This window comes from Coptis chinensis, chromosome 4, assembly GCF_015680905.1.
Source record: "Coptis chinensis isolate HL-2020 chromosome 4, ASM1568090v1, whole genome shotgun sequence".
NCBI lineage: Eukaryota > Viridiplantae > Streptophyta > Magnoliopsida > Ranunculales > Ranunculaceae > Coptis > Coptis chinensis.
The window spans coordinates 23997275-24009985 of record NC_141459.1 but is presented as its reverse complement, the minus strand read 5'-3'; the positions used below and the strand labels follow the sequence as shown (position 1 = coordinate 24009985).

General features: G+C 36.7%; 2 protein-coding genes across 4 annotated transcripts; both read left to right on the top strand.

The window, feature by feature from the left end:
- Window positions 1-2803: 2803 nt before the first annotated feature.
- GA2 (Terpenoid cyclases/Protein prenyltransferases superfamily protein) lies at window positions 2804-7554 on the top strand. Of its 2 annotated transcripts, none has more exons than XM_086607623.1 (14): window positions 2804-2963; window positions 3660-3712; window positions 3819-4104; window positions 4175-4355; window positions 4690-4907; window positions 5020-5140; window positions 5219-5316; window positions 5391-5614; window positions 5770-5882; window positions 5981-6079; window positions 6161-6376; window positions 6513-6654; window positions 6780-7025; window positions 7099-7554. In XM_086607623.1, exons 1-14 carry the CDS (start codon window positions 2891-2893, stop codon window positions 7411-7413), a joined length of 2385 nt encoding a protein of 794 aa, XP_086463749.1. In that variant the 5' UTR covers window positions 2804-2890; the 3' UTR covers window positions 7414-7554. The 2 variants fall into 2 exon arrangements, with proteins under 2 accessions (XP_086463749.1, XP_086463751.1); XM_086607625.1 differs by having other exon boundaries at window positions 2832-2963; window positions 3636-3712.
- A 26-nt stretch (window positions 7555-7580) lies between these two features.
- Window positions 7581-12180, top strand: LOC147502789 (O-fucosyltransferase family protein). 2 transcript variants are annotated; one of them, XM_086607626.1, is made up of 11 exons: window positions 7581-7936; window positions 8138-8213; window positions 8459-8526; window positions 9073-9161; window positions 9254-9431; window positions 9734-9862; window positions 10027-10163; window positions 10543-10756; window positions 10871-11055; window positions 11338-11430; window positions 11579-12180. In XM_086607626.1, the coding sequence occupies exons 1-11, from the start codon at window positions 7718-7720 to the stop codon at window positions 11715-11717; spliced, it is 1527 nt and encodes a 508-aa protein (XP_086463752.1). In that variant the 5' UTR covers window positions 7581-7717; the 3' UTR covers window positions 11718-12180. The 2 variants fall into 2 exon arrangements, with proteins under 2 accessions (XP_086463752.1, XP_086463753.1); XM_086607627.1 differs by lacking the exons at window positions 7581-7936; window positions 8138-8213; window positions 8459-8526 and adding an exon at window positions 8738-8847.
- The last annotated feature ends 531 nt before the right edge of the window (window positions 12181-12711 follow it).

Below are 12711 nucleotides of genomic sequence, written 5' to 3'. Positions count from 1 at the left end.
CAATTAAAGTACATTCTAATTAAAATTAAAATACAAACTTAAATTAAAGTACGTCATTAATTAAAAGACATAAATTAAAAGACAAATTAAAATACTCAAATTAAAAAACATACAAACTCAAATTAAAAGACATAAACTCAAATTTAGACTATGCACTACTTTGACTACTACCAGTGATATTGCCAAGTCGATTCTTCATTTTTTGTAAAATTTCTGCCCTTTTGAGTTGCCAAATTTCGCGCTCGTCGTCGGGCAATCCTTATAATTTCATTCCTAATATTTTCGCATCATTTTCATCTTCTTGAACTCGGAGCGCATCTTTCTTTAATTGAAGTTTTTCTTTTTGGATTTGAAGCTTCCAATCCATCGAACTTTTCTTCAATTAAAGTTTTTCGAATTCCATCTCATCTTTCTTCAACTGTCTTTGAGCTTCTAATTCATAGCCTTCTTTGGTGGTTTTAGAAAGTTCCATCAGAAAAGCATAAAGTTTCTTAGCGGATTCCTCCACTTTAGAATCACCTTCTTCATTCTCTTTTTGCCTTCTTTTTTTGTCTTCTTTCTTTACAAGAGGTCTATCCTCAAGCCCATGAACTTGGTGTGGATCATAATCCATTGATTGAGTTGTCGCAGTTGATATTGGAATTGATGAACCTCCTTCCCCACTGTTTGACTTCGACTTTTTGGTGGGATGCAAATCATTTCTCAACTGTAGCCTCTTCCATTTGGGTGAGTCTTTTACCATATTATAGCATTGCATCCACTTCCAAACCCCATTATGCATCGCATATGCACTTATTGCTTCCTCAACCTACCAATTAAGCAAAAACTAAATTAGAATTGAAAAATGTATTTGTTAATCAAAATAACAAATAAAAAGTAAATACTTACCATCATATTGTCATTATAGCCACTTGGAGGAGATGCTTGAATTTTAGAAAGAATAGCATGAAACTTGTTGATATTAGCTTGAATAATAGACCAACGGTATTTCATACACGTCAAGTTGCGTTCGGTCATTCTTCCTAAATTTGCATGAAATGCATTTAGAATTTTAGCCCAAAAATCGTTCGACTTTTACTCATTTCCTACTACACCATCTTGACTAACTTGTAGCCAACTATTGGTGAGAGCAATATCTTCTTCTTGTATCCATGAAGCCCCTCTTGATTTTGATTTTGGTTCTTGACTCATTGTTGTTTTAAGAATAGAGAGTAAATAGTAGAGAGCATAGCTAGTAATTCGCCGAATTATTCACGAATTATTCGCGAATTATAAGGTTTGACGAATAAAACGAATAATTCGGCGAATTTTTGAATGATACGGTTTAATTCGCGAATTGGTTGGGTCAGGCTTATAATTGCTTAATTATTCGCTAATTATTCACTTAATTATAAGGTTTGCCGAATAAAATGACATTTGTATTATTTTTTCATGAATAAAATTGTAAAAATAAAAATAAAAACATTATATACTTATATATCAAAATTTTAAATGTAAAATATATAGTCGAATTTTAAAGAAATATATTCGTATTATACCCGTTTAAAACACGTATATCGTATTTTTACCGTTAGCGTTTTATTGGACCGAATATTTAAAAGTATTATTGTTGAAAATTTCGAATCTTAAGCAAATAATTGACGTACCGAACTTTTGCCGTCCACGAATTTACTAGCTATGGTAGAGAGTAGAGAAAAGAAGTGAGTGTAAAAATATGGGGTGAGTGTTTCAATTTATAGGGTTAGAAAGATATAGCCGTTTTTTTGCCGTTGTTGTAATTGAGAGCACGAGGTTTTAGGAAAACCGCGTGGTTTTGGCAAAACCGCGTCATAGAAGCCCATTTAGCAGCCCAAGCCCACGCGATTTTACCAAAACCGCGCAGTGTTCCTACAACTGCGTAAGTGATTTGATACAGCACCAAACCTGGAACCAAATATTGGTCGATTTGGTGTTTGGTTTGGTGTTTTCATCAACATGTAGCTCTCCTGAAATTGAATAAGAATTTGGTGTTTGATGCTAGGTTGATAACACTGCTAAAGATGCTCTTATATCTTGTTTTCCAAATATCTAGGGGCAAGTCTAAATTAGACTATTTTTTTTTCGTGACCCAAAACAAAATGTCAACTGGTGAAGGGTTCCAGAATTCTAGGTGTTCGACTTTGCAGTTGGTGGTAACGAACTACATTATGAGATTTTCCCTTGTGTCCCGACAAATCAGAAAGTACCCTTGTGACTCGTACGAGAATCAAAAAACAAAAATTTCTTCATATGGAATGAGTAAAAAACTCAGTCAAATTTAAGACATTCGCTAACAGTTGCTATAATAAGTTCGGAAGACGTTGTCTGTGTGTTAAATTTTGACGGACGGCAGAAACTGTGCCGTCCATCCAAAAAAATTTTAAAAAAAAAAATTCAAAAAATAATGGACGTAGGCAGAAACTATGCCGTCCATAATATTTAACACTTCAAAACAGAAAACGCAAATGAATTGTTTTTTTATTTTGGGGAGCCAAATTTGCCAGACAAACTAAAAAAAAAAAGGCCGTTGTGGCAATTACGTGACACTTTTAGCAGCTCTCCTTTGACTTGCTGTTATATTAGTTCGGGATTTCGGAATTTTCGGAATTCCAATAAATCCAAAAACCGAAATCCCGTAAATTTCGACTTTAATATATTCGGAATTCCAATTTTTTTTTAGAATTTCGATTATTTCGACACTATATTCGGAATTCCGGAGTTTCGTTCGGAATCACGAACAGTTAGAAACAAACATATTTATAGATTTAGCTGTTTTTGTCTCTTTCTGTCCTTTTTGTTCAAAGAATCTCTCTGACTCTCGGAATCTGGCGTGTACTGTGATTCCTTGTTTGCATCTTTTCAGTCTAGTGCAATGTCTCTTTCTCATCCCAACAATCCACTTCTCCTCCAAAAATCCAAAAGGTGGTCTACCCCATCTTTCTCAGGTGTGTTTTCTAAACTACCCAAGTTTTTATCTTTTTTTGTTTTGATGATTATATGTCAATGGGTTTTCAGTCTTTTACACATAATTTCCATTTGTGTTGATTGTTTGTGTGTGTGTGTGATACTGTGATTGTAATTTTTGTTTTGTTTTGTTTTGCTTTGTGATTTAGTTTATTCACTGACATTTTTTATTTTATTGTTTAAAACAGCTAAAAAATCTGTTAAGGTTGTTTAATGTACAGTATGTTGGACAAAATAGACCAATTAACAGCCTCAATTGGAAGGGGTTGGTCATTTTAGTTTTAGTAGAAATGAAGATGAAAAAGGCATATATTCAAAGCAGATGCTGAGTTAACAAAAGAATACAACCATACCAAGGAACAAGGCTTTTTTTTTCCAGATGAGTGTTCACACTTAAAACCCTTACTAGAGTTGTTTGTTGAGGATTTCATCTCTTGAAAGGATCCTAGGTTTTACTTTTTAGCATTTAGCCATCCACTCCTTGACAGCTCGGGCATTTGACAAATATTGGCTAGTTACTTAACAAGTTTTCATTAGGTTCTTCCAATGTGATTTTAGTACGTGAATGATTTTGTGGCAATTTTTCTCTCTCATTTCTCCAAAATATGTGTTGTTTCTCTTCTTCTGATAACCACTTGTTTAGTTTCTAACAGTAGCTGTTTCTTCGATGTCTTAAGCCATTTCTTCGGATCCTGTTGTAAAGAGGGATACTTCTGAAATTGGCCTTCGGGTATGCTGATCTTCTTATTTCTCTTGCCATTTTATAATCTTCCTTCTTATGTGCAAGGTTTTGCGTATCTGAGAATGTTTAAACCAAGTCGACACTTTCCTTGCAGCACTCAAAGGGGACTAAGGAGAGAATCAGTGAAATGTTCAAAAAGGTTGAACTTTCAGTTTCGTCGTATGACACTGCGTGGGTAGCAATGGTCCCATCTCCAAGTTCCCCTATATCTCCCTGTTTTCCTGAATGTGTAAATTGGTTACTGGAAAATCAACTTCCTGATGGCTCGTGGGGTCTTCCTCATCACCACCCCTTCTTGATGAAAGACACACTTTCCTCGACATTGGCATCTGTCCTTGCACTCAAACGATGGAATATTGGTGAAGAACATGTCAGCAAAGGTCCTGTTTTGTCTCCCTCATGCTCATGAACATATGTTCAAGCAAATATTTAATGGTTTATCTTTTGCAGGTCTACATTTTATCAGGTCTAATTTTTCTTCGGCCAATGATGAGAAGCAGCGAAATCCAATTGGGTTTGATATCATATTTCCTGGAATGATTGAATATGCTCAAGAGATGGGAATAAATCTTCATCTAGGCCCTACGGCATTCAATGCTTTGCTTCACGAGAGAGATGTGGAGATAAATAGGTTTGTACGCATTGTGTTAAATTTGATTGTTTTTGCTTAGTAATGACTTTTTTTATTGTTCAAGCAACTCTTTCGAAGCATGTGTCATCTCCTTGAATGAGAATGGGACAGAGAAGAGTATATTTACAGAAAAATCTTCTCAAAAACCTTATTTCCACTCTGATTATCTTCAAATTCTTCCTCACATACCTGCATCTGTAAAATCTGCTTCGGAAACTCAGAATGGAATGTTATCTCACCTCTATAATCCCGAATAATAAGAAACAGTAGCTGCTTAGCTGAAAAGCTTGGTAGGTAGTTTTTGTTCTCATCATCTGCAGTTCTTTTCTTCCAGATGCTCTAGAAGCAACTCTGAAGGGGGAAGACTCTATCTAGCATATGTAGCAGAAGGACTGGGGAAGTCACAAAATTGGAAGGACATACTGAAACATCAGAGGAAGAATGGGTCACTGTTTAACTCACCGTCTACCACTGCAGCTGCTCTAGCTAAGCTTCAAGACATTAATTGCCTCAATTACTTGAGATCACTCTTAGAAAAGAGTGGCAACACAGGTACTATCTCTTTACACTATCTGTGTCCTAAAGGTCTACTACGTTACTACATTGTCGTTTCACCTTTTTTTAATTAATTTTTTCATCCCTGCAATTGCTGTTGGTTGCTCAGTTCCGGCTGCTTATCCTCAGGATATATATACCGAACTCTGTATGGTAGACAGTCTTGAGAGGTTGGGAATAGATCGCCATTTTAAGAATGAAATTAGAAATGTTTTGGATAGAACATACAGGTAATGGAGCCCAATTATTGGGTTTGTGTTCTGGTTAATTCAACACCTTAAAGAAATTTGACATTTGCGAATTAACAGCTGCTGGCTAATGAAGGATGAAGAAATTTTCTATGAAATTTCCACATGCTCCATGGCATTTCGAATCTTACGTATGCATGGATATGACGTCTCTTCAGGTATTAGTAAAATCTATGATCATCTGCTTTTGTCTCCAACATGAAGTTAAATTCAGTGTACACTTTTGATGTAGATGAGTTAATTCAATTCAATGAAGAAGAGGGCTTCTTGAATACACTTGAAGGATATCAAAAGGACACATGTGCTGTTCTAGAGTTATACCGAGCTTCACACATTGCACTCCCAGATGAGCTGTTTCTGGAAAAACTGAAAACCTGGTCCCATCAATATCTGAAACAGGAATTGTCTTACGGCTCAATGCATGCTCATAGGTTGCGTGAGAGCATTAGCAAAGAGGTAACTGGTTTTAGATTACAAACATGTTGGGGATCTGATCGTTATTCAATCTTCTTTTGCAAATACTTTTTTTCATGGTAGCTTTTATCAGCCTTTGTGTGTCAACTTTGGAATATAAGTAAATAGCAATGCAACTCCCATCTTTGCACTTTCAGGTGGATGTTGCTCTTAACTATCCATACTATTCCAATTTAGAGCGATTAGAGAATAGAAGAACTGTGGAGCACTACAGTATCGACAACTTTCAAATCCTGAAAACATCATATAGGTATTCTTGAAGAAATTTTCAAAAAGTTTCATAAAAAATACTTAATCTGCCAATTCTAGATAACATTTTGTAACTATTCCTTCCTTCGGTGGTGTTAGGCCTATTAGTGTTGACAACAAAGATTTCCTAGAATTGGCTGTGGAAGACTTCAATCTCTGTCAATCAATACAGCGCAAAGAACTCAAACAGCTTGAAAGGTACATAAGGTTATGGTCTCTAGAAGAAAGTCTTTTTATTGCTTGGGTAACCATGTTTAACACCTGCTTTCAACTGAGCAGGTGGGTTGAAGAAAATCGTTTAGATAAGCTAAATTTTGCTAGGCAGAAGCAGGCTTACTGTTACTTCTCTGCTGCAGCAACCCTTTTTCATCCCGAGTTATCTGATGCTCGTATGTCGTGGGCGAAAGGTGGTGTTCTCACAACTGTGGTCGATGACTTCTATGATGTAGGTGGTTCTAAAGAAGAACTAGCAAACCTAATTGATTTGCTTGAGAAGTATGTTCCTCCACACCTTTTTTGTCCCTCTTCTTCATTTAAAGATTTTCCTTCATTGAATCTCGGATAGCTTCTTGTTCATTTGATTATGTTCTTCAGTTTACTCTTTTTAGTATTAAATTGCAAAAACACACAGGTGGGATGAAGTTTCAGCTGCTGATTTTTGCTCTGAACAAGTTGAGATTGTATATAATGCTCTTCGAAGCACAATTGTTGAGCTTGGAGAAAAGGCATTTAGATGGCAACAGCGAGATGTCACAAGACATATTGTCGAAATAGTGAGATAAAATCCTTAGTTGTGTTTGTTCTTATTATTTTCCTTTCTCCTACTCGTTTTTCTTTATGAGTAAATTTTTGTATGTGTATATAAAAGGGAGTGATCTGAGGAATCTTTCTGTTACAGTGGCTTACACTGATAAAGTCTATGATGAAAGAGTCAGAGTGGACTGAAAACAAATCAGTACCGACAATGGATGAATATAATAACAATGCATACACGTCGTTTGCTTTGGGACCTATTGTTCTGCCAGCTCTCTATTTTGTTGGGCCTCGGCTTTCGGAGGAAGCTGTTAGGAGTGAAGAATGCCATAATCTCTTTAGACTTATGAGCACATGTGGTCGTAACCTCAATGATATTCAAGGCTTCAAGGTACGCCATCTCTTGTTGGCATCTCATCTATTATAAAAAATCGTATCTCATGTCATTGCTTCGGATGTTGCAGAGAGAAAATAATGAAGGGAAACTAAACGGCGTATCATTGCTCATGATTCATGACCCTACTGTAAGCAATGAAGAAGAGGCCATGAAAAAAATGAGGGATACGATTGATAGCTGTAGGCGAGAACTGATGAAGTTATTACTGCAGACAAATGGTAGCATTGTTCCAAGACCTTGCAAAGATTTGTTTTGGAAGATGTGCAGAGTGGTACATCTTTTCTATATGAGCAATGACGGTTTCACATCAGGAGAGCAAATGGTCAGTGATGTGAAGGCTGTCATGTATGTACCCCTCACTTTCCCGCAAGAATGCAAGTAAATGACAAGAAACAAAGACGATGAGGTTTTCTGTATAAACATTCTATTTCATGTAAAGTAATATGTTTATCAGTCCATAACGACTCCTCAAGGTAACTCTTTAACAAATCGATATATTTCATGACATTTTTATAGAACAAAATCTGTCGGTATTTTATGGTCTCGGCAGTCTTGATATTTCCGGAATATACGTTTATAATAAATAAATAAATATACCGTTGGATAATTTAGACTTTCACGAATCCCGAGGAAATTGGAGAAGAAAATGAGTAGGGGCCAGGGGGAGAGAAAGAGAGAGTGTGGAGATGGTAAACTCAGGTAGCAGAAGTTTTCCACATCCTAGAAACTCAACAAGATCAAATAATAAACTTTATTTAATAATAATGAAACCCACTCTTTTCTCAATCACTGTTTACATATCCCTTCTCTTTGGTTTCTCCATTTTTGTCTTCATCTTCTCCACAAGACAGATTCTTCAAAATCATCCCAAACTCTTCCTCTCAAACGACTCCCACTCACTGCAGGTGCTTGCCACTTCCCCTTTTTTTTAAACATATTGTAAAGTTTTAATTTTTAAGGGGTTATTAGTCAATGGGGTGGTCTGAAATTGGCCCATGGGTGGTTTTATGTAATTTCGTTTTACGGACACCTAAAGCTGATATATGTATAGGGGATAGACTAGAATGTATATTTATATGGATATATAAGCATGTTGATTTTCACAGATGTTAGACAAGCAACTTTGGGGTGCTGTTAATTTCGGTTTCCACCCATGTGTCAAGCCCACCTCCAGATATAAAGGTTAGCTCGACTTAATGCTGTTACTGCTTTTGGATTGCAACATGTTGTGTTGATATATTAAAGTATCAAGTATGTTTTCTATGTTTAAAGTAGACAATTGTATTGGTTCATCCACTTTTTTTTCATGCAGAATAGTGCTAATTTACACCTGATTAGTTGAATTCCTGGAAGGTGTTCATCTTGTTTTGTTTTCTTATTTGATTGATGTGATCTAGCCTGATATTAAGATGCGTTTACAAATACAGAAGCCCAGGAATCTAACCGCTACATAACAGTCAGATGTAATGGAGGACTGAACCAAATGCGCACTGGTGTAAGTCACAGTAACTATGTACTCCAGAATGCATTTTGAGATACTAATTTATAATCTGCTTTTTGGTGGGAAAATTAGAATCGTCAAATACGCAAGTATGGTGTGTATTTAAGTTAACACGTGTATATGTATGTAACAATGAAGGTACAAGTAATCGGGGATACTGTAAATATTGGCGATAAATATCATAACTTTGGGAACACTGACATTGGCAACAGACACGGCCTCCTTTAACCTCAAAATATCAGCCTATACTTCCCAAATATATATCTGTCTGTCGGGGGTTGATTTATCAGAGGATCTGGACATTTTGGGGCTCGAGTAAGTACACTGTTACATTGTCGTCGTTGAGCCTTTAAGGAAATGAACTAAAGGTAGATTTTTAAGCACAATGAAGGCCTTATAACATTCCCTTGTGATATGCTCATGAAAAGAAGATATGTTTATGTACTACCTTGTGGAAATTTACTAACTATTCACTTCTTCTACTTATATACATCTAAGCTGGCTAGTTTTTAACAATCACTGTTGACTTTCTCTTTACAGATTTCTGATATGGTTGCTGTGGCACGCATTATGAATGCAACATTGGTAGTTCCTCAGCTGGATAAAAAATCATTTTGGAAGGATTCAAGGTTTGCGTGGCTTCTAAAACTTGTTGAATTGGTTTATATCATCTTTATATGATCTAGTAACTTATATTTACCATTGTCTTGGGACTATACAGTACGTTCTCAGATATATTCGACGAACAACATTTTATCACGACCTTGCAAGGAGATGTGAAAATAGTGAAAGAGCTTCCCAAGGGATTGGCATCTGCTCCTAGGGCAAGGAAGCATTTCACATCCTGGTCTGATCAGAACTACTACAAGGAAATGGAACAATTGTGGAAGGACTATCAGGTAAACTTTCGCTTTACCCTGACATGAATCAGGACATCAAAACAGTTGCAGTAATCAAAATGTGGAGTGTTTTGGAAGCATTTGCATCAGGTCAAGTTTGGCTTTGCACTGACATAAATCAGGACATAGAAACAAAAAAATTGGGTGTTTGGAAGCATCGAGTGTTTATAAGCATCACCTTCAGTTCCAAAATGGTCTTCTTTGGTTTATTTCCACATATTTTTGATGTCCTGAATTGGAAGATATATATATGAATTTTGTTCTCATTGATTTTTTTAAAAAAATTTAATTTTGGGTTTCAGGTCATACATGTTGCAAAATCTGACTCTAGACTAGCAAACAATGATCTCCCTCTTGATATCCAGAGATTGCGATGCCGAGCTTTGTATCATGCACTTCGCTTCTCCCCTCCTATTGAGAGTCTTGGGAAGGTCTGATCTTTTCTATTTCATTTATGACTTCTTCAATGCCCAACATCTGACTAGGGAGCCTCAGAAATAATCTGTCTGTTGTTTGGGTGCTGCATTTAAGAAGTCTTTCCTATGGGGTATCCTGTTAAAATAGGTTCTGAGCCTACATGACGGTTACACCACAGAAGCTGTTGGAGCGGTTGAGATCACGTGAGGGAAAATATATTGCGCTTCATCTACGCTATGAAAAAGACATGCTCTCTTTTACTGGATGTACCTATGGTCTGACTGATACCGAAGCTGAAGAACTGCGGATAATGAGGTAGGAATTTTTCCTCATCAGGACATGAGCAATCGTCATGTATGGATAAAATGGTCGGAGAAGGATTCTTGTGTCTGCCTATATAAGTTACATGGATCTGAGACCAATTTTGGTCTTCTCCGACCATTATGATGTGTGGATATTGGTGTATTGTTGCAATACACTCTCACATGTGTTCATGCAACATAACTACCAAGTGGGTCTTCTAGGTGAAACTTAATCAATGTGAAATCAAACGTTTGCCTCTTTGTCTATTCTATAGATTTTTTTATCAAACCATCTATAACAGTATGACAGAGATCGAAGTGTCCAACCTTGTTGGTCTGATACTCTTTTCATTTCTCCTTTGTGATGAGCCACTATCCCTATTTTTATGTAGGGAGAACACAAACCACTGGAAAATGAAGACAATTAATTCAACAGAACAGAGGAATGGAGGGTTTTGTCCACTGACTCCAAAGGAAGTTGGTATTTTTCTCCAAGCTCTCGGTTACCCTCCATCCACCTTGATCTATATTGCAGCTGGAGAAATCTATGGTGGTGAAACTCGCCTTTCACAGCTAAGATTCTACTTCCCTAATCTAGTTTTCAAGGTTTGTGAACTGTCACGTTCTTTCGTTCAAGTGCTATTCTTTGGTCAGACAGATTACTATTCTTTCCTGTCAATTTTAGTTTTGACAGAAGTTAAAAACTAATTGGTGGCACAGGAATCAATAGCTACAGTCAATGAATTAAAGGAGTTTGCAAACCATGCGTCTCAGACAGCAGCACTGGATTATATTGTGTCAGTGGAAAGTGAAGTTTTTGTTCCATCGTATTCGGGTAACATGGCAAGAGCCGTTGAGGGTCACCGCAGATTCTTAGGTCACCGCAAGACAATTACTCCGGATAGGTATGTCTAATCCCACATATTGATGTCATTGTTCCAGATGGAAAACAAACCGGTCTTATAACTATTTATTTTCCTATAAATTGCATCTTCCTAAAGGAGGACACACAAACCTTAGTTCCTATATCACACCGTTTATAAAATGTATGCTCAATATGGTTTTTTATGAATTGATGATTTCTAGTTTTAACTAGGCATTATTAGTTGTACTTTTTTCCTTGAGGTCTATTTTGTATGTTTAAGTTCTAGCTTTGAAACTAATAATTTGTGGATTCTTATTTGCAGGAAAAGACTTGTTGAGATCTTCGATACGCTGGAAAGGGATGAGCTTCAAGAAAGCTCATTATCATCTCTCATAAAACAAATGCACGGAAAGAGGTATCTCTATTGTTGATCATCTGAGAACTTTACCTAAGCAAATACCATCGTGATTAGCAGCTATTTGGATGACTCTTTGATATATTGTTTATTTAAAGTGAAAGTAGTACTCATGTGTATGACCTATGTACAATCTGAAATTTTGTAGGCAAGGAGGTCCTAGGAAAAGAGGAGGTCCCCTACCGGGAATCAAAGGTCGTGGTCGTTTCAGAACTGAAGAATCCTTTTACGAGAATCCATTCCCAGAGTGCATCTGTAGAAGCAAAAGGCATGCTGACATACCATAGCGGTGTTGCATCCTACCAATTTGGCCGTGTTATAATTCCAAGTGAAGTTTCTCGTGTGGATGGCTAGTTTCAGAAAATGAAGCAAGCTTGAAGATACTGAAGTTCAGACTCACCTACCATACCTAATGCATGAGATCATGAATCTTTATAAAAAAAAATTGTTAGATAAGAAACAAACTCTCCCTCACAAGATTTGGTGGCATGCGGATGGAGAAAGTTCTTATCTGGTGGCCAAGGTTATCTCTAAATTCACCTATTTTTACATCTGAGGCTGTTAATGGTTTAGAGGGAGAAACTGTAATGAACAATGTCAGCGTCTGAAGAAATTTGGCTTTGTATCTGTACTTACTGCCCTCTTTCTTGATAATGAGCTGGTCGATGTTTTTAAATCGAAAGCTATATATTGTTTCTTTGGGTGGCGGTATTTACACCCCCATTAATGGGATTGGCACCCCTTTAGTAAGTTTGCTGGTTTTAACCCCCCTCCATTAATTAAAAGAGCTGCAGTACACCCCTCCCATTATTCTCAAGCGGGCTGTACACATCTCTTTTCCGGAAAAATGAAAAAATCAACCCGATGCTTCTCTCTCACACCTCACTATCCAATTATGTATCAAAACTAATGAATAATCAATTTGAATTTATGGTATTTGTGGTTGATATTTGAATGTGTAAGTTTGAATTTATGTTTAATGATTTTGACATGAAATTTTGCTACGTAATGGTTTCATTTTCTATCAACTTCTATTTCCCGGCAGTCAAGTACCGCTACTCTGCATCTCCCACGGAGACAGTATGTCGTGGGTATGCATAAAACTTCACGTAAGAATGTGCGTGAAATTTGATGTCACCTATGGCCGCCACATTTCATCTGTCACGGAGGTCCTATGATGTGGGTATATGCATAAAGCATACCACAGTAAGCAATTGCCGTGAGATCCAGTTACTTCCAAAGAAACAGTTACTTAAACAGTGACCCAAATGAAGTTTTATG

Excerpts from the sequence above, each read along its gene's own strand:
- LOC147502789 (XM_086607626.1), top strand. The coding sequence starts at position 7,718 with ATGGTAAACTCAGGTAGCAGAAGTTTTCCACATCCTAGAAACTCAACA. Across the intron at positions 10,164-10,542 it reads GAAGAACTGCGGATAATGAG|GGAGAACACAAACCACTGGA; the intron begins GTAGGAATTTTT and ends ATTTTTATGTAG. Across the intron at positions 10,757-10,870 it reads TCCCTAATCTAGTTTTCAAG|GAATCAATAGCTACAGTCAA; the intron begins GTTTGTGAACTG and ends TTGGTGGCACAG.
- GA2 (XM_086607623.1), top strand. The coding sequence starts at position 2,891 with ATGTCTCTTTCTCATCCCAACAATCCACTTCTCCTCCAAAAATCCAAA. Across the intron at positions 3,713-3,818 it reads CTTCTGAAATTGGCCTTCGG|CACTCAAAGGGGACTAAGGA; the intron begins GTATGCTGATCT and ends CTTTCCTTGCAG. Across the intron at positions 5,317-5,390 it reads TGGATATGACGTCTCTTCAG|ATGAGTTAATTCAATTCAAT; the intron begins GTATTAGTAAAA and ends CTTTTGATGTAG.